Source organism: Glycine max, chromosome 13 (assembly GCF_000004515.6).
Source record: "Glycine max cultivar Williams 82 chromosome 13, Glycine_max_v4.0, whole genome shotgun sequence".
NCBI lineage: Eukaryota > Viridiplantae > Streptophyta > Magnoliopsida > Fabales > Fabaceae > Glycine > Glycine max.
In genome coordinates, this window is record NC_038249.2 from 22,191,895 (window position 1) to 22,218,991 (window position 27,097).

At 33.6% G+C, this 27,097-nt stretch overlaps 3 protein-coding genes across 4 annotated transcripts; 1 reads left to right on the top strand and 2 right to left on the bottom strand.

Annotated features, from left to right (window-relative positions):
• Window positions 1-1,367: 1,367 nt before the first annotated feature.
• Window positions 1,368-7,226, bottom strand: LOC102660078 (ABC transporter B family member 21). Its single transcript, XM_006593938.4, has 12 exons — window positions 6,592-7,226; window positions 6,448-6,502; window positions 6,170-6,345; window positions 5,857-6,078; window positions 5,527-5,765; window positions 4,869-5,394; window positions 4,399-4,672; window positions 3,435-4,300; window positions 2,938-3,204; window positions 2,528-2,791; window positions 2,165-2,458; window positions 1,368-2,019 (listed from the first exon to the last, which is right to left on the bottom strand). The coding sequence occupies exons 1-12, from the start codon at window positions 6,856-6,858 to the stop codon at window positions 1,666-1,668; spliced, it is 3,804 nt and encodes a 1,267-aa protein (XP_006594001.1). The 5' UTR covers window positions 6,859-7,226; the 3' UTR covers window positions 1,368-1,665.
• Window positions 7,227-9,537: 2,311 nt separating this feature from the next.
• On the bottom strand, window positions 9,538-15,697 carry LOC100800293 (ABC transporter B family member 11). The gene is made up of 13 exons (XM_006593939.2): window positions 15,516-15,697; window positions 14,877-15,207; window positions 14,719-14,773; window positions 14,451-14,626; window positions 14,121-14,342; window positions 13,794-14,032; window positions 13,119-13,644; window positions 12,693-12,966; window positions 11,700-12,577; window positions 11,157-11,423; window positions 10,727-10,990; window positions 10,345-10,635; window positions 9,538-10,218 (listed from the first exon to the last, which is right to left on the bottom strand). The coding sequence occupies exons 1-13, from the start codon at window positions 15,692-15,694 to the stop codon at window positions 9,868-9,870; spliced, it is 4,053 nt and encodes a 1,350-aa protein (XP_006594002.2). The 5' UTR covers window positions 15,695-15,697; the 3' UTR covers window positions 9,538-9,867.
• A 4,279-nt stretch (window positions 15,698-19,976) lies between these two features.
• Window positions 19,977-26,909, top strand: LOC100800826 (5'-nucleotidase domain-containing protein 4). 2 transcript variants are annotated; one of them, XM_041008032.1, is made up of 17 exons: window positions 19,977-20,361; window positions 20,910-21,007; window positions 21,115-21,234; window positions 21,631-21,720; window positions 21,813-21,928; window positions 22,238-22,337; window positions 22,768-22,836; window positions 22,922-22,969; window positions 23,059-23,136; window positions 23,218-23,337; window positions 23,518-23,623; window positions 24,412-24,575; window positions 24,822-24,956; window positions 25,490-25,620; window positions 26,179-26,241; window positions 26,328-26,406; window positions 26,498-26,909. In XM_041008032.1, the coding sequence occupies exons 1-17, from the start codon at window positions 20,100-20,102 to the stop codon at window positions 26,558-26,560; spliced, it is 1,842 nt and encodes a 613-aa protein (XP_040863966.1). In that variant the 5' UTR covers window positions 19,977-20,099; the 3' UTR covers window positions 26,561-26,909. The 2 variants fall into 2 exon arrangements, with proteins under 2 accessions (XP_040863966.1, XP_014620948.1); XM_014765462.3 differs by having other exon boundaries at window positions 19,978-20,400.
• The last annotated feature ends 188 nt before the right edge of the window (window positions 26,910-27,097 follow it).

The window sequence follows — 27,097 nt, forward strand, 5'->3', positions numbered from 1 at the left end:
AGTAAAACCCCTCAAACAATTTCACATAATCATATCAAAATCAAAGTAATCAAAATTGTAGGTTCAAAAACACAAAAAAACACCAAGAGTATTCAATTTTATCAATCATTCCCATCAGGGCATCAATTGATCTGTCAAACACAACAATCCCGTAATTATAATCATACATGAAGAATTACAATACAATAAACATCCCAAAGTAAATCCTAATTTGATCTTCTAAAGATCCTTACACATGTTCATTCTAATCCTAATTATGATAAACTCATCACTTACCTCTAAGCGGACTCATGTGTGTAGTCTGACAGCAATAGTGATGTCTCTAGCAGTTCCTTAAGATTCCTCAAGCTTTTTCTCTAGTTGTTCTGTTGGGGTTTTCAAGTGTTAGAGAGAAGGAAGAGAGATTGAAGTCTTCATTTCACTATCTCCTTACGGGAGATATTTCTCTCACTACAGACATTACGTTATAAATCTCAACGGTGGAGATGTGCGAAAATGAGTTTCAAACATGGTATTAAAATTTCATGACAATCTAACGATTAACGAGTTTGGGATCATAGTATTACTGAGACAGTTTTGGATATATACGAAAAAAATAGCTCCATGCGAGGGATATTTCTCTCAGCACACATTATTTCACAAGTCCGGGATAGTAATTTTAGACATGTTTGAGTGTATGCGAAAAAAAGAGTTTTGGGAGAGGAAGAGAAAATATAAAGACATTAAATTGTAAAATTGACCTAATATGTCACCATTTATAACTAGGACACTTTCACTCTATTATTTACTCTTTTGTTTATTCTTTTATTTATATATTATTTTATAAAAAAAACTCTATTTTAAGAACATATATTTATTTTATTTACCTTAAAATCATTATTTTAATTAATAAAACTATTTCTCTTTAATTACAAAAATTTCATTATTCTCCTAAAATTATATTTATTTTTAAATAAAATCATTTTTAATTTATTTTTTAAAAAATGAACACATGATCCTGTTTAAATAAATCAATATCTCCTCTAGATGAATAAGATTCTCATTGAAATATAATTTTGTTCTGCGTGTTGGAGCTTGAAGAACTCCAAAAGGACCGGTGTATTCAGGTCCAATATGTTGTGCGTATATTTCTCTTTTCTAATCAATTAACCATACAATTACTTGAACACTTATTGTAATTCCCAATATAAGAATAAAAATAGAAACAAATACCCGTATAATTCCATACATCTGTTTAAGAGATTCAAATATGAACATTCACCAAAAATGTAAATTCTGAAACTCATTGATTGAGGAATCAGTTTTCGCCAGAGGGAAATTGGTACGACTAAAAAAGAGTATGATATTTGCACGTCAAGTTTTTTAACATCAAGATCATAGGTACGCAAGTTCTACTTAGTAAACTAGTAACCAATTCTTGTGAAGGATCTTTATGTAAAAAGTTATATAAATGAGAGTGACATACGAGAATCATTTCCTAAAACAAGAAACAAAATTAACAATTTCTTGCACTACTTTCAAGAAAAAAATATTGCATAGTATAGCTAAACAAAGCCATCAGAGTGACATTTAAATATGATTCATCATTGAAAAGGACAAAAATCCCGAGCAAGTAATTTTTCCCAGATACAATCAGCAAAGAGTAAGGGTCAGGGACTCAAGGAACTAAGATGTAGAAGCACTTGTATGCAATGCCACTAAGGAAGCATAGTCACCTCCTTTGTTGAGTAATGCTTCGTGCTTTCCCTTCTCTGCTATGACCCCGTTTTTAACTACTGCAATTAAATCTGCACCCTTTATAGTTGATAACCTATGAGCCACTACTATTGTGGTTCGGTCCACCATAACACGGTCTAGTGCATCCTGAACCACTTTTTCAGACTCGGCATCAAGAGCACTTGTGGCTTCATCTAGTAGTAATATTTTTGGATTCTTCACTATAGCTCGTGCAATTGCCACCCGCTGCTTCTGCCCTCCAGATAGTTGAATCCCTCTCTCCCCTACTATTGTGTCATAACCCTGCATGTATAAAATATTGTTCTCGAGAATTAAGACAATCAGACCTATGTTCATTTGGCGTCTAAATGACTTGTACTAATTCAGAATTTTGAAGATACACCAGTTGGACTAGTCCTCAAGAGATTGAGTTGACTATGTAATTTACCTTCTGCAAACTACAAGTGAAGTTGTGAGCATTTGCCAGTTCTGCTGCAGCTATAATTTCTGCCTCTGTTGCATCACCGCCCTTTCCATATGCAATATTGGCTCGGATGGTGTCATTAAACAGCACAGGCTCTTGGCTCACCAGGCCCATCTGTTGTCTTAGCCATTTAATTTGCATCCTTTGGATTTCGTTTCGGTCCAGTGTAATGTGACCTGAATCTAGGTCATAAAACCTTTGTAATAGTGAAATCACTGTTGATTTTCCACTTCCACTTTCTCCAACCAGTGCAACTGTCTGTTTATTTTAACAGTATAGTCAATTTAGAGTAGAGAAGAAGACAAGATGTGCTAATTAGAAAGTTACCTTGCCACTATGAATGGTCAAACTAAGATCTCTGAATATTTGAACATCAGGTCTGGTAGGATACTTGAAACTGACATGGTTAAATTCAATCTCTCCCTTGACTTCTTCCAATGTCAATCCAGAGTCATCACTTGGGTCAATTTGTGACTTCTGGTCAAGAATAGCAAATACAGAAGCGGCAGCACTTTTTGAATTACTTGAATCAGGGACCAAAGAGCCAGATTGCGAAATTCCCATAGCTGTCATGCTGAGAGCAAAAAAGACCTGCAAATCAGGATCAAGAAAAATGGTGAAGTCTCGTGCACAGAGACATATTATCTCAGTGAATAATAGCTTAGCAATGACTGTGACAACAAGAAGAAAAGTGATGGAAATTTTGACTTGGTGAACAAGTTAGGAGAGTAACTTACGCGGAAAACATCTGAGAATGTTGATTTTCCATCCTCTATAAGTCGAGCTCCAGCATAGAAACTGCATGCATAAACTGCATACAGCATGAAGAATGATACCCCATAACTAATTCCACTTATTATTCCTCGCCTTATGCCTGTCCTAATTGGTCCTTCACATTTTTCCTGGTATAATTTCATCACCTTCTTTTCAGAACAGAAAGAAGCAACTGTTCTTATACTCCCTACAGCATCATTTGCCACTTGACTTGCTTCCTCATACAGTTTCTGTTAGGTAAATACAATATTAATACCCATAACATATAGATAAGACAAAAGCATATTCAGAGCACATTTTTTTCACACTGTTGATCCATGTCTCTATCTTAGTGTGGTGCCGAAAATAAAAAATGAAATGTAGAAAGAAATCTTCACTTTCACTGAAGTTGAAAACACAGATATTTCCATATTCATTCACAATTTTTTAGTTGGTAGCTTAGAGGAAGTCAAAAACAAACCTTTGAATTTGCGCTGAATCCCTTCAAGAACTTGAATTGCACGTATCCATTTAGTACTAATAAAGGTGCCAAAGCAAGCATTATAAGAGCAAGCTGCCAGCTTGCTTCAAAAGCAATTACCAAGCCACCTACTGCTGTAGCAATATTTTGAACCAACAAACCAAGTGCATCCCCAACCAAAGCTCGAACAGCAGCTACATCAGAAGAAAGCCTTGCTCCAATTGCTCCACTTGAATGTTCAGCTTCATCGAACCAACTAACTTCCATGTGAACTACTTTCTCAAAACACAATTTCCGAATCCTTTTGATCAACTTACCACCAGCAACGCCAAAAAGGTAGAATCTACAAGGAGGCATGATAAATGATACCACGCCAAGCACAACAAATAATAATGCCCAAAGTTTTGAATCTTTACGAAGCTCATCAGCTGGCTCATAGAAAATACTAATCATTTTGGACATAAAGATTGCAACAATGGGTAATAACACCCCATTTATTATTGCAGCTATACTCCCTGCCAGTAAGACTGGAGTCTCAGGTTTGTTTAAATATGCCAGGCGATAGAGTGGCACTTCCGGTGGTGAAGAAACTGTTGGAGATGTTTGAGGCACTCCACCTGCAGGTTCCAAGAAGCCAACCGCATGTGATTCTGAGAATGAGTTACGACCACTGCTTCCAACTTCTGATGATCTTTGACTTATAGCCTGTAAGAAAGATCTTTGACTTGACTGTCTTCCAAAATGTGCAGTACCTTCTAGCTTGTCTGTTTCATTTGCAACATTTTGTCCTGACCTTTTAACTTCTTGCAGTCTAATGAGCTGACTATAGGCTCCAATAGGATCCCTTGTAAGCTCAGCATGTGAACCTGATCATGGAAAAATATAATAATGCAATAAGGTATATAAACATTTGAGAAATGAGTCATGGAGAAATTAGATTTCTATTACTGTATGTCCTGTTTACCTCTTTCAACTATTTTTCCTTGATGCATAACAGCAATGCTATCAGCATTCCTTATAGTACTTAAGCGGTGGGCTACAATGACAGTTGTTCGGTTTATCATTATTCTGTTCAATGCCTCCTGTACAATTTTCTCAGATTCAGCATCAAGGGCACTTGTAGCTTCATCCAGAAGTAGGATTCTTGGGTCTTTCAGAATTGCTCTTGCTATTGCAACTCTTTGCTTTTGACCCCCAGAAAGCTGAGCCCCATGCTCACCAACCATTGTGTCTAGTCCCTACGTTCATTATTATACAAAATTACAGAGGTAAAAGGAACATTCAGTATAGTAATAGAAGTAAGAATTCTTTTACTTAAGTCTTATATAGTATTGCAGATAAAGATAATCCTGACAAAGGTTGAGAACATTTCAAACTGTTAAGCAGTAATTCACTATGCATTTTTGACATTTAAATGGAGATTCAAGGGTTGACCTGAGGAAGTTTATCTATAAATTTGGCGGCATTAGCTAGTTCTGCTGCAGCTCTGATTTCTTCAACAGTTGCACCATCCTTGCCATAGGCAATATTCTCTTTAATACTGCATGTAAAGAGAACTGGTTCCTGGCTAACTAGGCCTATTTTCTGTCTGATCCATTTCAGTTTGAATTCTTTGAGGTTGATACTGTCAATGAGAACTTCACCTGCCTGTGGATCATAAAATCTCTCTATCAAACCAACAACTGTGGATTTCCCACTCCCACTTTCTCCTACCAAAGCTGTTGTAGTGCCGCTTGGTATTGAAAGAGAAAATCCATTGAATATCAGTTCATCAGGTCTAGTAGGATAACTAAAGCAAACCTCCCTAAGTTCTATATCTCCACGGATGTCATCAAGCTGCCGACCAGTAGTGTCATAAGCATCAATTTCTGGCTTCCTTTTAATTGTTTCAAACATCTTAAAGGCTGCAGCTTGTCCTGCAGCAAAAGCACTCAAGCTTGGTGATGCCTGCCCAAGAGACCTGGGATTCAAAATCTAGTTAGGTAGGATGACATAGCCTCTTTTCATATCTTCTGAGTTTTCAGATAGGTGGAGGGAGTCCATTTTAGAAATTGTAGGCTCACATTAAGAAAGAGGAACGCACACAACTTACATGGAGCCTGTCAATACAGCCATAATTACTGTCACAACCTCTCCTCCTGTGTATCCTTTCTCTATTACCATTTTTGCACCAAACCATGTAGCCAAACTATAACTGCAGTTAAAAACAAAATAGAGAGAACCAAACCCCAAACCAGTAGCTAGTGCTTCTTGCACTCCAGCCCTATAAGCTTTGATTATGGACTGATTATATTTATCTATAGCTTGCTTCTCCCCGGTGAATGATGCAACCTGCATTGGATAAATGGAAATCATTTATATATTCTTCGGCAATATCAAAAAGAAAAAAGTAAGGAGTTCTTTTTTTGGTTAGGGTGCATACAGTTCTGACAGAACCTATTGTCTGCTCTACTATACTTGCTGCTATAGAATAAGCCGCTTGTGCCCTGGATGATGCTTTCGTAATGATCAGGCCTAGCATAGAACCACACAAAACAAGAGGTGGAATACTAGAAAGCATGACAAGAGTTAGAAGCCATCCCCTGCTGAATGCTATTACAAAGCCGCCAACGAAAGTTGTCATCAACTGTATGAACTGTGCCACCTGGAATGAAAAGGGGGAAAACAATGAAGAAACAAATTTAGCTTAAACAAGATGATAATGATTTAAAACTCGTGTGGTGTTTCGTTAATACCTTCTCACCCATGGCATCTTGAATAAGAACAGTGTCACCTGACATCCTTCCAACAACCTCTCCAGTTCTAGTTTCTTTATCAAAGAAGCTGACATCTTGCCTCAAAATATTTTGAAGGTATAACCCTCTAATTCTTGCAGCTTGTCTCTCCCCCGTGATCATCCAGCAAGTCAACTCTGATACACAGCAAACCAGGTTTCTTTTTGGGTTACAAGGAGCCAAACTAATTAGTTAGCTATTTACACTGTAAGATCAAGTAGATAATCTGATGTACTTACGCAAAAGCGACGCAAAAAAGGTACCCACGGCCAAGTATACAAATTTCAGTGACACCTGAACACAGTAATTTATTGTGAAGTGTTAAGTCTGAGAATGTTAAGTTACTAATACACCTATAGTAAACGGGATTAGTGAGGAACTACCTTAGAAACTTCATCAACAACTTCGTTGGAGTTTTCGGTTGCTCCAAATGCATTGATCATATTTCCAAATATCAAAGTCATTAAGGGCATGGAGATTCCATTCCCAATAGCACCAACAGCCCCCACAAACATCAACAAATGATCCAAAGGATCAGCAAATGAGAAAAGCTTGTATAAGGGTACCGTTTTGGCAGATTCATCTTTGACCTTGCTCTTTGAATCTTGCTTGATGTCAGAATCTCCATACAAGTCAATATTCTCTGCCATTTTCTTGTTGGAAGGCTTTACACACTCCTCTACTAATTAGTAATCACTGTTAACGGAAAACACCTGCACAAAATGCATTATAGGTTGAAGTTAGTAAACACAAGATTGTGCTCTCCAAAGTGTAAACTCATAGTGAAATCTCTTCTCCTTTTTTTTTTTTTTTGTTCTTGGATTGTTGTGTGTGAACTGAGTTTGTGCAGAAGATGACGACATTTTTTTTAATGGGGTTCTGTATTCAGACTCAGTCAAACACAAGAAATACTTCAGCAGAGAAAATCAAGAGTCAACTTTGAAAAAATGTACTTCAGCAGAAGTTAAGCGACGTAAAATGACAAGTTAACAACAAAAACTACATCAAGCAGTGGAGAGAATCGGTGGAAAAAGCTGAAGCTTTTACAACCAAAAATATTTTAGAAGAATAAAAACAGAAAGAAGTGAACCTTTTACAACCAAAAAACTGAAGCAATTTCTACCTTAACAGAAACATGGAAAACTAGTCGTAGGATGCAGCAGAACTAAATAGTTGGAAAGTAACAAGTTCCACCTTGGATGGTTCATGCTGTACAACATTAGTTAAATATTTTAAGAAAAAATAGAAAATTTGAATCAGTGAATTACTTAGCCCGCAAGTTAATCAAATTATAATCCGAAATTATGTTTTAGCTGTCTAGCCACATCAATTGATTTGATTTGTATAGTGTTGAAATTAAGATAATTATTTTATTAAAAAAAAGTAAATGATTCATCATCGGTGTCATACCTCTGACCAAAGTTTTTTCATCATTTTCTTCAGATTCACTGTCAAGTTTGAAATTTCTTTCAAATAAAATATAACTCAAGAACATTTGTATTTATCCTTTGGAAGAGATTAACATTGTGTTTGGTATAACAGAAGCGAAAAGAAAGTCAGTGAAAGTGTGTGTTTGTTTGAGTGGTAGAAAAGAGATTTTTTAAGAAAAAAAAACATAGGACCCACCTGGTAGAAATTCTCTATCAGCTCGAAGAGCATCTACCAAATGCAGCAGTTTCATACGCCCAAAAAATAAATTTAATGAAGGATTATTTATTAGGAAAAAAAGTTTTTTTTTAATTGAGATTCGCGTAATTTAATGAAGTTAATTAATTTTTTACTTTTTGTCTTAAGTCAAATAACTATTTATTCAAATTAAAATTACGCTCATCTTACTCGTGGTATTTGGTTACACAATCGAATAAATGCAACAAAAACTTACATTTTTATGTCAGACCTCTGAATCAAGTGTAAACTTTTTTTTTATTATTATAAATCAACTTTCGTTAATAAGATTCAATTATCTAATTTATCTAATTTATCAAGATTAAAAAAATAATTAATTTAATTTATGACGATAAATTTTTCCTAGATTTATTTTTTTAAAAATACCATTATTGTTAATATTTGTCTATCTTCTAAATGAATGTTAATATGACTTCTTTCTAGAGAAATTTTTAGTCTAAAAAAATAATATGAATTGGATCGTATATAAAAAAACAAATTTAAAAAAATTTATCTTATAAATAGTAATGGAGGTAATAGCTTATCTTTTTAAACAGATCTATTACTATCTGTCTATTAAAAGTCTACACTTCCATGTTGCATGTCGCTCAAAAAAATTTATATCCAAAAACCCTCTTTTTTTGTGCCTTTTTTTCATTTTTTTTAAATTTAGTCTTCTCTCAATCCTCTATCATTATCAAAATGTGAGATTTATATTCGATACGAAATATTTAAATTTTATATTTAATTTTTTTTTCTAATATTACCTTACATCTATAGCAATTTATAACTGTAAATATGTTTTAGGTTATCGATAAATTAGCCAATCTTATTTTAGATTCTTAATAAAAAAAATTATTTACGTTCAATTTTTAATAAAACAAGAAAGTTGTTTTTGATTTTTATTATTTTGTTTTAATTACTTATTTTAATATATTTATTATCATTTCAGTCTTTATAAATCTATAAGGTTTTTGAGGAGTTTATAAGCTTTATTGACCAGCTTGTAAACTATTTTAAGTCAAGTTTAAATTTTACTGGCTTTTTTTTTGTTTTCAATTTTATAGTTATTATTTTATTTGAAATTTTATTTTATCATTTTATTTAATTTAAAAATCATATTATCCTTTTTTATTATTTAAAAAATTTATCTTATCTAATTTATCATTCCTACTTGCACATGTGGGTTGTCATCATCATATCATTCCTTGAGGCTAGAAAATATTTGAATCATATCAGTCTTACAATTATTTGTTGAATTATCTTTATTTATTTTTAATTATATGATCTAATTTAAATAGAATTTTGAATATATATTATTAGTTTTAAATAGAATATTTAATTTGTATTATGCTTAGTAGTTACGCAAATAAAAGACATATACATCCAAGTTTTCTTGTATAAATAGAAAAATAAATATCTAAGAAAACTAGCAGGAACATGGGTTTTTCCGTTATTATGAAAAACTCAAGTGAAAGATCATAATGATAACAACTAATTCATGTATGTGGGCATACATCAAAATTAGGAACATGGGTTTTTCCGTTATTATGAGATTCGGTCAAAATTGATTAGATTTTTCAAAGTATCTAAAATTATTATTTTTTCAAAACTAGAATTGGAACAATTACAGAATCGTCATCCAGTAATCCTTTGGAAATATCTAAAGTTAAGAAAAAATCTCATTACAATCACGATTAATATTAAGGTGGGTTTAGTTTAGAGGATGAAAAATAAAAAATAAAAATTTGAATTGAAATAAAATCTAAAATCTGCAAGTCTTATTAAAAAAAACACAAAATTTATCTTTAATATTATTTTCATCTTTCCTTCCAAACATTCTTGGAGCCATCGGAATTAGGATGGGCAAATCATAAATGATCATCTATGAACCCACAGACTTGAATATGTTGACAAACAAGTGTTAATCTGAGATGTGTGATAGTTAGGCTGTCCTCAAAGACTTTTCCTTCCATGTAACGAGCTGTAATGCTTCATGTAGAAGCACTTGTATGCAATGCTACTAAAGAAGCATAGTCACCTCCCTTGTTGAGTAATGCTTCATGCTTGCCCTTCTCTGCTATGACCCCATTTTTAACTACTGCAATTAAATCTGCACCCTTTATAGTAGATAGCCTATGAGCCACTACTATTGTGGTTCGGTCCACCATAACACGGTCTAGTGCATCCTGAACCACTTTTTCAGACTCCGCATCCAGTGCACTTGTGGCTTCATCTAGTAGTAATATTTTCGGACTCTTCACTATAGCTCGTGCAATTGCCACACGCTGCTTCTGTCCCCCAGATAATTGAACTCCTCGCTCCCCTACTAACGTGTCATAACCCTGCATATTGTTTTCAACATTTCAGATCTGCATTCATATGCTGTCTAAATAACATGTACTAATTCTGAATTTTGAGGATGCCTATAGTTTAACAAAATATTGGATCAATAGAATACTGCAATTTACCTTCTGCAAACTACTAATGAAGGTATGAGCATTTGCCAATTCTGCTGCAGTTATAATTTCTGCCTCGGTTGCGTCTGCTTTTCCATATGCAATATTGGCTCGGATGGTGTCATTAAACAGCACAGGCTCTTGACTCACCAGGCCCATCTGTTGTCTCAGCCATTTAACTTGCATCCTTTGGATTTCTGTTCCATCCAGTGTAATGTGACCTGAGTCTGGGTCATAAAATCTTTGTAATAATGAAATCACTGTTGATTTTCCACTTCCACTTTCTCCAACCAGTGCTACTGTCTGTTTATTGTATCAGTATACTCAATCCATTAGTTTAGGAAGAACAAATTAGAGTAGTGAAGAAGGCAAGATGTGCAAATTAGAAAGTTACCTTGCCACTATGAATGGTCAAGCTAAGATCTCTGAATATTTGAACATCGGGTCGGGTAGGATACTTGAAACTGACATGCTTAAGTTCAATCTCTCCCTTGAATTCTTCCAGTGTCATTCCAGTGTCATCGCTTGGGTCTATTTCTGACTTTCGGTCAAGAATGGCAAATATGGAAGCAGCAGCACCTTTTGCTTTAGTTGAATCAGGGACCAAAGAGCCAGATTGAGAGATTCCTATGGCGGCCATGCTGAGAGCAAAAAAGACCTGCAAATGAAGAGACACAAAATCATCAATGCCAGAAATTTGATGCAAACCTTGTACATTGGACCACCCTATCTTACTGATTAATGACTTGGCAGCAATTGTGACAATGAGAAGAGAAAAGTGATAGAATATTTTACATTATCAACAAGTTAAGAGAGTAACTTACCCGGAAAACATCTGTGAATGTTGCTTTTCTATCCTCGACCAGTCGAGCTCCAGCATAAAAACTGGTTGCATAAACTGAATACAGCACAAAGAATGATACTCCAAAACTAATTCCACTTATTATCCCTTGCCTTTTGCCTGTCTTAATTGGTCCTTCACATTTTTCCTGGTATAATTCCATCACCTTCTCTTCAGCACAGAAAGAAGCAACTGTTCTTATACTCCCCACAGCATCATTTGCCACTTGGCTTGCTTCCTCATACAATTTCTGTGGGCATATAGAATATCAGACTATCAGTATTCATAACATATAGCTAAGTCAAAAATGCATTCTGAGCATATGCTTGTAACATTATTGATCCATGCTCATTAACATGAGTAAACTCTCCTCTCCTGTTAGTATGATTTCAAAAATGTTTAAAGAAATGGATTAATTACTTATAATCAAAATTATCACTCCACCTCCCCCCAAGTTGAGAACACATATTTTCATATTATTCATTCACAATGTTGGTTGATGACTTAGTAGAAGTCAGGAACAAACCTTTGTATCTGCACTGAATCCTTTTAAGAACTTGAATTGCAGATATCCATTTAGTCCTAGAAGAGGCACCAAAGCAAGGATTATAAGAGCAAGCTGCCAGCTCGATTCAAAGGCAATTACCAATCCAGCTATTGCTGTGGCAGTATTTTGAACCAGCAAACCAAGTGCATCCCCAACCAAAGCTCGAACAGAAGCTGCATCAGTAGAAAGCCTAGCTCCAATTGCTCCACTTGAATTCTCAGCTTCATCAAACCAACTTACTTCCATGTGAACTACTTTCTCAAAACACATTTTCCGAATCCTTTGGATCAACTTACCCCCAGCAACACCAAAAAAGTAGAATCTACCAGGATAAACAAGGAATGATACTGCCCCAAGTCCAACAAATACTATTGCCCAGACTTTTGAATCTTTACGGAGTTCATGAGCTGGCTCATAGAAAATACTTATCATTTTGGAAAGCAATAGACCAAAAACAGGTAATATTACTCCGGTTATCACTGCAGATACAGTCCCCATCAGTAACACTAGAATCTCTGGCTTGTTTAGGTAAGCCAGGCGATAAAGAGGCACTTCTGGTGGTGAAGGAGCTGTTGAAGGAGGATCTTGAGGCCCTTCACCTGCAGGTTCTATGAAGCCAACAGATGTGGGCACACCAAATGATGCTGAGAATGAATGGCGGCCACTGTTTCCTACTCCCAGTGACTCTTGGCTTATAGATCGTAAGAAAGAAGACCTTTTACTTGAATGTCTTCCAGAATGTACTATACTTTCAGGCTCTCTGACATCTACATTCTTTTCTAATCTTTTAATTTCTTGTAGTCTGATAAGCTGGCTATAGGCTCCATCAGGATCCTTGGTGAGCTCAACATGTGAACCTGATCAATTGAAAAGTATATTAATAAGGCAATGAGATATATAAACATTTAGTTTTCACGAGCCTTCTTAAAATGGAATCATGGAAAAGATAGATTTACTATATAATATGTTTACCTCTTTCAACTATTTTTCCTAGATGGATTACAGCAATGGTATCAGCATTCCTTATAGTACTCAAGCGGTGGGCTACTATGACAGTTGTTCTGTTTATCATTATTCTGTCCAATGCCTCTTGTACAATCCGCTCTGATTCAGTGTCAAGGGCACTTGTAGCTTCATCCAAAAGTAGGATTCTTGGATCTTTCAAAATTGCTCTTGCTATTGCAACTCTCTGCTTTTGACCCCCAGAGAGCTGAGTACCATGCTCACCAACCATTGTGTCTAGTCCCTAAGTTCATAATTCATACAAAATTATTGAGGTTAAAGGACCTCTTTAATAATAAAGATAGAAGTAAGAAAAATTTTCCTTTGCCTTATACACTTTGAAGAATTGGAATTCACTATGCAGTTTCTACATTTAAATGGGGTTTAAGAGCTCACCTGAGGAAGTTTATCTATAAATTTGGCAGCATTAGCAAGTTCTGCTGCAGCTCTGATTTCTTCATCAGTTGCACCATCCTTGCCATAGGCAATATTCTCTTTAATGCTACAAGTAAAGAGAACTGGTTCCTGGCTGACTAGGCCAATTTTCTGTCTGATCCATTTCAGTTGAAATTCTCTGAGGTTGATACCATCAATAAGCACTGCACCAGACTGTGGATCATAAAATCTCTCTATCAAACTAACAACCGTGGATTTCCCACTCCCACTTTGTCCTACCAAAGCTGCGGTAGTGCCACTTGGTATTGAAAGAGAAAATCCATTGAATATCAGTTCATCAGGTCTTGTAGGATAACTAAAGCAAACCTCCCGAAGCTCTATATCACCACGAATGTCTTCAAGCTTCCGACCAGTAGTGTCATAGGCATCAATTTCTGGCTTCCTTTTAATTGTTTCAAACATCTTAAAGGCTGCAGCTTGTCCTGCAGCAAAAGCACTCAAGCTTGGAGATGCCTGCCCTAGAGACCTGGGATTGGAATCATAGTTAGTTAGTATAATATAATATCTAATTATCTATTCATATCTTCTGAGTTTTCAAATGGGAGGAGGGAGTCAACTCAGTCAAGTTTAGAAATTGTAGGTTCATTTTAAGAAAGAAAAAGAAACACAACTCACATGGAGCCAGTCAATACAGCAAATATTACAGTCAAAACCTTGCCTCCAGTATATCCTTTCTCTATTATCATTTTTGCACCAAACCATACAGCCAGACCATAACTGCAGATAAAAACAAAGTAGAGCAAACCAAATCCCAAACCAGAGGCTAGTGCCTCTTGCACTCCAGTCTTATATGCCTTGTTTAAGGACTGATTGTATTTGGCTATAGCTAGCCTCTCCCCAGTAAATGATGCAACCTGCATTGGAGAGATAAAGGTCATTTATATACTGATTATACTCTGCAATAAAAAAAAATGAAGAGTTTGTTTTTGCTGGTGTGCATACAGTTCGGATAGAACCAATTGTCTGCTCTACTACACTTGCTGCTGTAGAATAAGCAGCTTGTCCTTCGGATGATGCTCTTGAAATAATCACAGTTATCATAGCACCAGACATGACAAGGAGTGGAATACAAGCTAACATGACAACAGTTAAAAGCCATCCCTTGATGAATGCTACAACAAAACCTCCAAAGAAAGTTGATATTAACTGTATGAACTGTCCCACCTGGTATCAAACCGGAGATAAACAATTAAACAACCTTAAACTATTGCTTTGATGGTAGTTACGCGAAAACGACTTGGTGATGATTTATGTATAGTGATTCATTAATACCTTTTCACCCATGGCATCTTGAATAAGAACTGTATCACCTGACATCCTTCCAACAACCTCTCCAGTATTAGTCTCTTTATCAAAGAAACTGACATCTTGCCTCAAAATTGTTTGAAGGTATAATCCTCTAATTCTTGCAGCTTGTCTGTCCCCAGTGATCATCCAGCATGTCAACTCTGGTACATAAAACAAGGTTTCTTTTTTAGTCATAATGAGCCAAACTAAATAGTTAGATTGTAAGCACGAACAGATAATCTGATATACTTACGCAAAAATGACGCAAAAAAGGTACCCACAGCCAAGTATACAAATTTCAGAGACACCTGAACACAGTAATTCATTGCAAAATGTTAAATTCTAACTTCTAATGATACTGCTTCACAAATATAAACTAGTAACAGAAAAAGGGGTTGTTGAGGAAAATACCTTGGAAACTTCATCGACGACCTCATTGGTGTTACTGGATTCTCCAAATGCATTGATCATATTTCCAAATATCAGAGTCATTAAGGGCAAGGAGATTCCATTCCCAATAGCACCAACAGTTCCCACAAACATCAACAAATGATCCAAAGGATCAGCAAATGAAAAAAGCCTGTATAAGGGTACTGTTTTGGCGGGTTCATCTTTGGCCTCACTCTTCTTTGAGTCTTGATTGCTGTTACTGTAAGTGTTAGGATCTCCATTCACACTGATATCCCCTTCCATTTCAATGTAGAAAGACTCCTTTTGCTCACAAACCCCTCTACCAATGACTCTAAATCGAAAAAAACTGCATCAATTCTAGTAACACACAACAACAAAGTGCTCTTCAAACAGTAACTTCGTCATGAAATCTCATCAATTCTTTTTTTCTTTTTCTTTTTTTCCTGGTTTGTTGTGTTTACATGAATTTGTGAAGAAGGTAAAGTGCAATTAATGTCATATTTCGAAGTTCACGCTCGGTTGTCAAGTTTGAAAAGATTTCAGCATATATAAAGATAATGGCAACAAGTTAACTCCAACAAAAACTAAATCAAACAATGGAGAGATTGGAATGCATGCAAAACAGAAGAAGAAATGAACCTTTTACAACAAGAAGCTGAAGCAATTAGTGCCTTCTGAGAAGATGGCCGGAAAACTAGCCGTAGAAAGCAACAAGAGAGGAATGAATTAAAAAATAAATTGTCGGTTGGGAAGTTGAACCCGGTTGCCAACTTATATATAGTAGGATCATAGTTCAATGAGTTCATACTATATAGCATTGGTCAAATTAATTAGAAGAGTGGATTTTCACATTTCTTTGCCTGCAAGTAAGTCAGTAATCCTAGTCCAATTTTTCTTCTGATTATTCAGGTCCCAAACTAATTGATTTGTGTGGTTTCTGAAATTATGAGTATTTAATTAAAAAAGTTTGTGGCTATAATCCTCCCATCGGCCTTTTTTTTCCAACTTTTTAACATTAATACATTACTCATCACTGTTAGGACTTTTTCGTCAATGTTTTAAAAGTCAAATAATTATGAGTATTTAATTAAAAAAAAGTTGGCGGCTATAATCATCCCAACGAACTTGTTTTAAAAGTCAAATGAGATACCTGAGATAGAGGAAAACAGGAGGCAATTTCTCAAAAATATTTCATGAACTAAAATCAAATATAAAAATATTTCAAATAATAAAATAAATAAATAAAATAAAAATTAGATAATAATATCAAAATAAACTATATTATAAATATGAAAATCATATCATAATTCATAAAGTAACTCTTAGAAAGAATAATGAGAGAGACCTAACTCTCTCGAAACTCGTCTTAGGATTTGAGTATTTCTCAACAAACCTTAAAAGTTAGGTTAAAAGATAAGAGTTGTCCCTCACTTATATATATATATATTAATGTGAGATTACTTTTAGTCGATGTGGGACTTACATTATTTTAAACAGACATTTTAATACACCACATTTTTTGGATTTAACGCGTGAACAATAAATGATGAGTAATCACAGGATAAGCGAAGCCGAGGTTCCAGAACAAAAACTCATTGGAAATGAAAAATATTTTACAAAGGGATTAGAATTTTTTTTATTTTACTTTCATCTTATTGGAATTCGTGTCACAATAATTTTAACGTAAATCAAGCATGCATCTAACTGGTTGGTTGCTTCCTTGGTAGTCACAGATGTGACGACTGCAGAGAGATGAGTCGTTCCGTACTCTTCAAAAAATAGAATAAAATCCAAAGACGCGTTACTTTACGTGATGCCCAAATAAGATAACGTACTTTTCTTACTCCCCAAGTGCCGGTTTTTCTTTTCCACTTTTTATAATGAGAACTTCAGAAAAAGCATCAAAAGTCTTTAATAAAAATAATTTATGACAAATCTCATGTTTGTCATAATGAATAAGAAAAATAGAAAAAAAGAAAACAATGTAAGAAAGAATTTTTGAATGAACAAAACTCACTCATTACATAAATATAATTAGTTACATAAGTAATTAACTTAAATAATTAAATTAATTTATATCTCTAATAATTTACTATATGAAAAAATAGGAATTATTTAATCTTCATTTAAATATTTAAAAATGTCAATAAAAAATATTAGCTACCTTTTAACCATATCTTTAATTTAATATACAAATGTTGAAAATTTTCAATGTTATTAGGCATCAAATTAGAAAATCTTTTATTTTTAGAAAATGAGGAATGACGCAACATTAACCACATGCTCTTCCTGTTTTAGTTTTCAGTGTTGCTGAATTTCTTGGCAATAATAATTACTAGTTTTTGAGTTAAAGGTCGTCTTGTATTTTCTAAACTAGCTCCCAGTGCTTTCTGATTAACCAATTAAAACACGAGTTTTGTCAAAATAAACAATCCCAGAAAAACCAATGGTTCATAAATGGAACAGATTAAAACAAACCCAAGGAGCACGAACAATTCCAAAATAGAGACAGCGATTGAAGCAGACAGGGTCCAACATTTTAGCACTTTTCGAAGCAAATTGAACAAAAATCATTGTCTCATATTGAATCCATGTTTAACATGCTCCAATGCCAATAAAAACATAATGTTTTGGGGAGTGTGTGCTTCCACATGATTGGAGGAGAGGATCTCCAGATAACCTGTTTAATGACCCTCCCCATAAGCATTTCACTATGCTTACTCTTAATAACTTATTTATATAAAATAAAAATGTTAACAGTAAATTTTTAACATTTTTTTCTAATATTTAATTTATCATTTGATTAAGATTTATTAAAATTCATAAAATTATGTGTGTTTTAAAAGTCGTAAAAATGTTTTTAAAAAATATTATTGACTTGCTTTGTAGATTAGAAAGGAAGACTACTGATTTAAAAAAAAATAAAAATAGAAAGGTTGATTGTCTTTTACTAAATTTTTGGTATCTAATTGATGCCGAAAAAAATTCTTAAATATTATTGTTTGATAGGCGTCATATTTTTTTTTTTATAGAAATGTTATTATTGTCTATCAAACAGTATGACTTTTACAAAGCAAAAATTGATATTAATTTGTATTTTTTTATCCATTTAACACTAATTTTATTTTGAATGTTATTAATTTTATTTAATAAAAATGAACAATTAAGTAATATTTATTAAAAATATGTTTGAAATATGAAAAATCATAATAGGATTAATACATAATAAAGCATCATATTTAATTCATGTTATTCATCCATCCAGTTTGATGATTTGCCTTAGATGTAAAAATAAATATAAACAATTATAAAAGAATGTGACAAAAAAATTATCTGATATAACAGTATGCGGCAAACAAAGTCCAACCTCATTTGTTGAATCATAAAAATAAGCATAGACTTTATTGTGAACAATATAACAAATAATATTATTAAAATAATTAAATTAAATATTATTTATATTAATAACTAATAATACTGCCTTGATTCTATATATAAAAAACAAATAATTAATTCATAAAGACCAATACAATAATTAATTTTAACAGTTTGACCCCATAACCCTTTGTAACATGAATGGTAACATTTAAAAGACAACAAATAAATTAGTTATCGTAATTTTTTACAAAAATAATTTCAATTTAATTATCAAATTTTGTTTCAAATAATGACTTTTGAACCATCATTGTTGTTCCTGCATAGTGATTATATACGATGATAATATTTAGGTGCAAATATATTTTATATATCAATCTAATGTTGATTTTTAACTATAATAACTTTCAATGAATAAAATAATAATATGAAGTAAAAGTGATATTTTTATTATTCCTAGGGAACGAGGAGTGAAATCAAATTAAAATATTGTTGATAATTAAATTAATTGCAAAGCACTAATTTTGTATCCCTTGCAAAAGATGAAAAGCAGGTTAAATTCTTAAAAAAAATATTTGTTAATTTTTTACATAAATTAAGTGAAAAATGAATATTTCGCTGATTTAAATTGAAAGATATAAATTTTATTTAAACCAAATTGAATATATGATTATATTAATATGTGATTCATTTTAAGTTAATAACTCAATTAAACATTTATATTTGAAGGATACAATCTCTTTATATTATTCAATTTTTTTATGCACACGGTTTTTTTTAGGAGAAATTATATATGTTGGTATCGGTTTCAAAAGAATAATGATTCACTTAAATAATATAAATTAACAAATTTTTATTGATATAAATTAACGTAATTAAAAATCATTATTATTTTTTATATCATATAAAAACGGACCATGAATGAACTTGATTTTTTAGAGGACTTGTCAGATCCATTAAAAAAGAATTGGACCATTACGTTAACTCTCCAGTCCAACGTTCATAATTTTTTAAAGAAAAAGTATTTATTAGCATTTATTATAAACATTAAAATAGTAATATTAATTTATGACAAAAGAGGACAAACATTAATTTATTAATTTGATCTGTATTAATTTACTGTCCTGCATTTCGACGTGAAAATAAAAATGATAAAAATATCCAAAAACTTACTTACTTTTATTTATACAAAGATAAGATTCATTCAAATAATACATTTTTTTACTCACTCATTTTTTTTATCTCTTTTATTATTTCTTTCTTCCATATTTTACTTTCCATCCAAACTTACATTAAAAATATATTTAATCAACATCTTACTTTTTTATCATTATTTAATCAACATCTCTCGCACACACAATTGTCAATCTATAATAGATTGGTGGCACGAAATATATAATAAAAGCAATTAGGTAATTCACTATAAATCTAATTTTGATTGTATCAAACAAAAAAAAATCTAATATTGATCAGATAAATTCAATGAAAAATTTAAAAAGTGGTGAGGAAAGATATGATCGACATGTCATCAACAACATATTTTCTTAAAGATATCATAAATAACAATAACGTAATTTAAATAAAGAAAAAAAAATATTTTCTTTCCTTGGAGCTTAACCTAACACTTCCAATCTTTATCTGAGTATCTGACCAATCCAAATTCAAATAATAAAAAAAGAAAAAAAATCTCATCATTCACTATTCAGTGTGTTCTGTCACTTGCAATAAGTTCTATCCACAACACAACACATCCCAACACAAGTGTTGTTCTTCACACTTCACTTCCCCAACACATTCTTCTTTTTTTTTTTTTTCACACTCTTCACTCACTTCAATCACCATCAATTCATGTACACGGCGGAGGTTTTCCGCGTCTTCGCCGTGCGCGGCGGCGACGCTTCGCCAGCAGTGGCCCCCGCCACCACCACCAATTGCTTAAAAATAGTAGCTTTCAACACACCCACTTTCCGTAACGGCTTGAATGCGAGGTGGGCGAAGGCGTTGACGCTCTGTCGCTGCAGCGTTGACTCAAAGTCCGTCGGCGACGAAGTTTTCTCGGTGACTCAGTCGAACAAGTCCGATGTGGACTACCTCGGGGAGAGCACCAAAGGTGATTTGAACGTCAAGTTGGAGCATCTTGAGGCTTTTGGTAAAACTTGAAACTTTTTTTTCGAAATTCCTGGTTTTTGGTCCAAGGTTTCAATTTCTCTTTTTGCTTTTGTTTTGGGGTGCGTTTTTTGATTGATCAAGTGGTGTTTCTGAATGTAAAAGTTTCTTTGTATCATAGAATAGGACATTGGACCATATAGTTGTTTGTTCCTTAATGTACTGAAAAAAAAAGCCAGCTTTTACAGATTTCATTAGCTTCTAGTGCATCTCTTTTGTTACCGCCAACTAGTTTTCAATGTTTACACGACAATTGGCTTTAGCTTTATTATACTATGTACTGTCAGCGTAAAAAAATTTATACTCTCAATCAACCCGAATTTATGTTAGGTATCTGACTTTTAAGTAGTTATTATAAAAGTCAACAAGTTTATTACGATTATGGTTGGATGATAGTATAGAAGTATAGACTATTTATTTACTCTTATTAGATTGAATATGGTTTTGTTAATTTATGCTAAATAAGGCAAATGGTGGTCCCCTTGCTTGTAGGAATTGATGGTCATGCTTCATTAGATGGTCCAATTGAGGAAGTTGCCAGATCAGAAGCAAGAGACGCTGAAGACTTGCTACAAGACTTGGGCATTCCGGTGCAGTAGACCTACTCCTTTTCGTGTTCTTGTGTAGAACCCTTCTTGACTGGGAAATAGATTCATGTTCTGTAAGTAAATATCACTTTGTTTGTGTTTTTGTGTAGAGCCCTTCTTCATCCAGAAATTCGCCTCGTGGAATATTCTGCAGCCGTACATTGAATTTGCGGTCCATTAGTGCCATTGGATATGACATGGACTATACCTTGATCCATTATAATGTGATGGTACGCTTCTGTTCCATGTATCATATAGTCTGTATGAACTATATAATCATTAAGCATGCAGCTAAATAATTTTTTTTGCGGTAGACCACCTTTTTATGTTTAGCATAAGGTAATACCAACTCTACTGAATCATTAAATGAGTCATTACTCAATACTTTTTTATAATATTAATTCATTCCATTAGTTATTATGTTTTACCACATTGGTAAAAGTACAAGGTATTTTCCCCTTACTCTGTGCTTGATGTTTGTATCTTATATGTTAAAATCATTAGCATGGTGCTTCAAATTATTGAAGTACGAAATAGGTTATGTATTGTGTGGTTTTTCCTGGAACTGTAGGTTTATTTCTATTTAGGTAAATGGACTTTTATGATGTTGACATGTGCTCTTTCAGGCTTGGGAAGGGAGGGCTTATGACTACTGTATGGAAAACCTTAAGAATATGGGTTTCCCTGTTGATGGACTTGCCTTTGATCCTGACCTGGTAGTTCTCTCTTGCAAGCTGAAGGCATTTGGCAATCCATATTATCCCTTTTTGGGTGACCTGATCTTTGCATTCCTTTATAAATTGTTCAGGTAATTAGAGGCCTTGTCATAGACAAAGAGAAAGGCAATTTGGTTAAAGCTGATCGATTTGGTTACATAAAAAGAGCTATGCATGGCACCAAAATGTTATCTACTCGAGCTGTTAGGTAAGTGTCAGGCTTCTTGCTCACTTGTTATATGAACATAAGTTATCAAAACATACATCATTTTAGGCTGACAGAAATCCATCTTCTAACATAACTCTCATTTATGCATTTATAGGTTTGCACATGAATTATCTACTATTCATTGATTGATTGTGTTGCAGCACAGCCTTCAAATTGATATATGATATGTATACACTATTAACACTCATGTGTGCATGTTCACACACATTATTAGCTTAGTAGATGTCATTTATCGAAAACCGGAGTAATAATTTCTGTAGTGCTACTTAATTTTATATGCAATGGAAGTGAGATGTATGGGAGAGAACTGGTGGACCTGCGAAAGGAGAGTCGATGGGAGTTTCTCAATACACTGTTTTCTGTGTCTGAAGCTGTGGCCTACATGCAGGTATGTTGCAGTTGCTGTTGAAAACCACTAAACTTTCAGTAGCGGAGATATATTCTGATATAATTTTATTTTGGTTTATGTAGCTTCTTTTTATCTCTCCTGTGGGTCATTGGTTTTGTTGCTAAGTTGAACATTGTTAGCTATGTCTTATGAACCCTGACAGGGTAAGAGGAAAGTCGTGAAAATGTATATTCCTCTTGTTGACTCTTTAGAGGCCAACTAGGTATTCCAAATTTCAAGTGGGTATTGGGTTAAGATGTGAAGTTTGAATATAAGGCAGCTCCTGTAAGCTGCCTTGCTCTATCTAATTCTTGATAATAACATGACTAATTATAGTACCTACCTAATTTATGAGGGGGATACCTTTTTATTTAATGTAATAATGTCTTATTATGATGAGACTTCATTAATAATGTTTTATTTCTCCCAGATGGTTGACAGATTGGATGATGAAACTATACCAGCAGATCTTGCTCTTGATTATAAAGGGCTATATAAGGTAATATAGTGCAAATGTTTTAGAAACATTAAATGATGTATTTGGTTAGTGACATTTTTTTCTTTACCATTGCCACAACTTTCAGGCTGTTGGAAAAGCTCTCTTCTGGGCACATGTTGAAGGTCGTCTTAAGGTAAACACATTCACGTTGTTGTTTTTGGCCACTGTGAAGCAATAGTGTTGTGCTTCATTCACAATGAATGACATATGAAATTTATGCAGAGTGAGATCATGTCTAAGCCTGAACTATTTGTGGAGCCTGATCCAGAATTACCTTTGGCACTTTTGGATCAGAAGGAGGTATTACTTCTAATGTTTTATATTTTGCATAACATATTATAATGCCCTTCTACTGCTTATTTAGTTGTCTTCATGAAACAGGCTGGCAAGAAACTTCTGCTAATTACCAACTCAGATTATCTTTACACAGACAAAATGATGCAGCATTCTTTTAATAGATTCCTTCCCAACGATATGGGTTGGCGAGATCTATTTGACATTGTAAGTTCATGTAAATTATTTCTTCCATATTTTTATTCTTGAAGAAAATTAATGAGACATTCTCGACATTGGAGGAATAAAATACACTATCTCCACGTCATTATTTTTCCCTAAATTAACAACCTTATCTTATTATGAAATAAACTTTGGATAAATGGACATGGTTTTGTTCATGGATAGGTAATAGTCTCAGCAAGAAAACCAGAGTTCTTCCAAACGTCACATCCCATGTATGAAGTGGTCACAGGCGAGGGCCTTATGCGTCCATGCTTCAAAGCTCAAACTGGTAATTAGTAGTTTGTCTGTTCCTTATTTTTTGAATCATTTCCTTTTTCACTGTATAAGAAGATAAAGATCCTTATTTTCCAATAAATAATATCATATCTTTCTAAATTTTTTAATTTTATAGGTTAATATATAAATCAAGACTATCATTTTGAATACTTTCCTCAATTTTTTTAACTAAACAGATAATACAAGGACAATAGGGTTTCAAAATGAGAAATACATTATTTAAAAATACTTTTTGAGACTTCCAAAAATGGACTATGAATCATACAAATTGAGACAAATGGGCTTTTTATTCCTTTAGCAAAACCAAAAAGGTTATATATTTATCTAAAAATAAAAAAGTTTATATATTTATATGCCAGCATTCCTTTGTTTAATACATCTGTTACTGATAGCTTTTGGATCTGCTGCTGCCTCCTTTATAGAAATGTGAATGGAGAATAAGTCACAGATTGTAGACAAGTTAGCTACTAATCTGACATCCCTCAATACAAAAAAAAAACTGAATGATATTTTTATGATGCATTAAAAATATTCAACCACTTAGTTCTGGATATTTTATGTTTGATCAGATTCAGAAATAACGATTGTATTGCATCTTATTATTTCTGTGATGATAATCTATTGCTGAAATGCAAAATGACTGGCTGACATTTTTTCTAAAATTTATTTTAATACTATTCAACCATTCACCACGTTAGTTTTCACTGCCGATAACTGAGCCGCTAATTTTAATACTTATGAATTACGATCATGATACTTTACCTTAACCCTCTTCTGCAGGTGGTTTGTACTCGGGGGGAAGTGCACAAATGGTTGAAAATTCCCTAGATATTCATGGAGATGAAATATTGTATGTTGGCGACCATATTTACACTGATGTCAGTCAATCAAAAGTCCATCTGCGATGGCGAACAGCATTGATTTGTCGAGAACTGGAAGAAGAGGTTAGTACAATCAGTCTATGTTTGACTCATGTTTCTGAGTAAAGAAAGATTTCAGAACTTCATTTATTTATTTTTTTCTCAAAATACACAAATGATATGATTGCTTGAAGCTACAATGTATTTAATGGCTTTCAATGGTCTTGTGTTGAACTGCATGTATCAGTACTATTTATAGCAAATATGATGCCATGACAGGATCCAGCCATGTAATAATATCCTTGTGCTTTGTAAATGTTCAAACTGCAGTACGATGCCTTGATTGGTAGCCGCAGTTATAGAGAATCATTGGTGGAGCTTATTAATCAAAAGGAGATTGTAGGGGATCTCTTTAATCAACTTCGGCTGGCTCTGCAGAGGCGAAGCAAAGACCGTCCTGCTCAAGTAAGTTTTGGTCATATAATCCCATTGTGTATTCCATTTTTTACGCTTTATTGCAGTTATGGAAATACCTATTACCATTGTTGGAAAACTAAAACCATTAGGCTCTTGAGAATTTGCTTTTGCATTTGTGTGATAGATTTTCTGCTGCTATTAGTTTGTTTCCTTACACCTTCCTAATCTAAATATAATCATTCAATGCATTCATTGATCTTCCCAACATATCTCAGTAATTAATCATAGTTTATTTTGTTGTAAACTTGTGATATTATTAGCCTAGTTAGTAACTTTCTTCGATTTTGGAAAGCTTTTTCCTTCCATATGTTGAAGCCTTTTAACTCTTCAACTAAGCTTCTTGTGCCCAAACTACTTACATCTTATCCCTAGGTTAACCTTATCTGGTTGCTTATTTTTTCACTTTGGAGGTGTTGGGCATACTTTTTATTATATTTTTTTTAAGTTACCCAGATAAGACTATATACATTATTGGCCTATTGCTTCAGTACTGATTGTAAGATTTTCCATGTTCTTAAAAGACCCTAGCAGCAACTAACTTGAATGATGAAGACCTCACTGATAGCATGCAAAAGCTACTTATTGTTATGCAAAGACTGGATGAGAAAATTGCTCCAATGCTGGAGGCAGATGGGGAGCTCTTCAATTCAAGGTAAGCTCAATGGATAGAGCTTTTGATTCAGAAGCTCCCTAATTGTACTCGGTCTGTACTTAGTTTATTGACTTCTGCCAGATGGCTAAATATGTGAACCTACTTCATGCTAATAACTTACTTCTCATGGAAAAGAATTACTATTTACTGGTGATTGAGTCCAGACTTCAGTCAATGTTTCCCGGGTTAAAATATTCCCTTAGATTAATTAGAAAGATCAAATATCCTCTGTCATGAAATTTCTGAACCAGCAAACCTTCAATCCCTTCCCCACTGGTTACTTCTCTTTTGTGGTCACACAGTGAATGAAAAACTGTTCTTGGTACAGTGAAGATGAACATAAAAAATGAAACAGCAGACAAACTACAGACCATATCAATAGTCCTAGTTTTTGTGTTTTTAACAAGTTGCAGAGAAGTTGGGATATCTAATGTTTTTGTACCTTTGCTATTTGGGTTAAGACTTCCTACTAACAAAAATTTGCATGCTGCTTGTCTTTCTTTTTGGTTATTTTACGACATGTATTTGCTATTTACTTGGTTTACACGTCTGCATTAGGTGGGGTTTTCTATCTCGTGCTGGACTGTGGGATAAAAGCCACTTGATGAGACAAATTGAGAAGTATGTGCTTACTTTTTTATGACCCTGATCTCTATTTTATCACATTACTCTTTTGATATTGAACTGTTTAAATTTTATTATTGCAGATATGCTGATATTTATACATCTAGGGTGTCAAATTTTTTGTATTATACACCCTTCATGTATTTCCGCTCTCAGGAACAGGTATTCAGATGAGTGTTTTTTAATCATATAAAGCATTAGGTTATTGTTTTGACTTTAAACTGACTTAGATATGCTTCTTTGTGCTCTGCAGAACCTAGCGCATGACTCATACACATACTATTGTTCACAACTCTATAATGAGAATTCTTCCTAGAGAAAAATGGAAGAAAAAGGAGGATAAGTAGAAGAAATAAGAGTCTGCTGTTGACATTACGAGCAGATGTTCATTGTAACAGTAATTGATGCTGTGATGATAATGCTACCTTGTATTATTTAAACTGATGTCAAGTCCATGTGGTGTTTTAGTTGGCCACTGGTTATAGAACAATCCCAAGCAAAGGGAGAAAAAATGCTAGAATTTTTGTTACCAACTGGATGGAAAATTGGCATGAACTGAATTCTAATTCAGCAACATCCAAATACATCATGTAACCAGATTGACAATTTGGCAAAACGTGGGAAGTCACTATTCACAAGTGTATCCTATATTTCGTTTAGTTGAACTGTATTCCCACCATCAAGATAGATGTTATGCAATTTCCTTAATTATTTGATCTAGTTCTCCCCGTTGGGAATATGAATATAGTCAAATTTTAGGACTAGCAGTAATTCCAAAATTTCCAATGTTCTTTGCTTCTCACTTTTTACCTTTTTTTTTGTGGAAAATCCTTGACGGTACGGAAAAAAATCG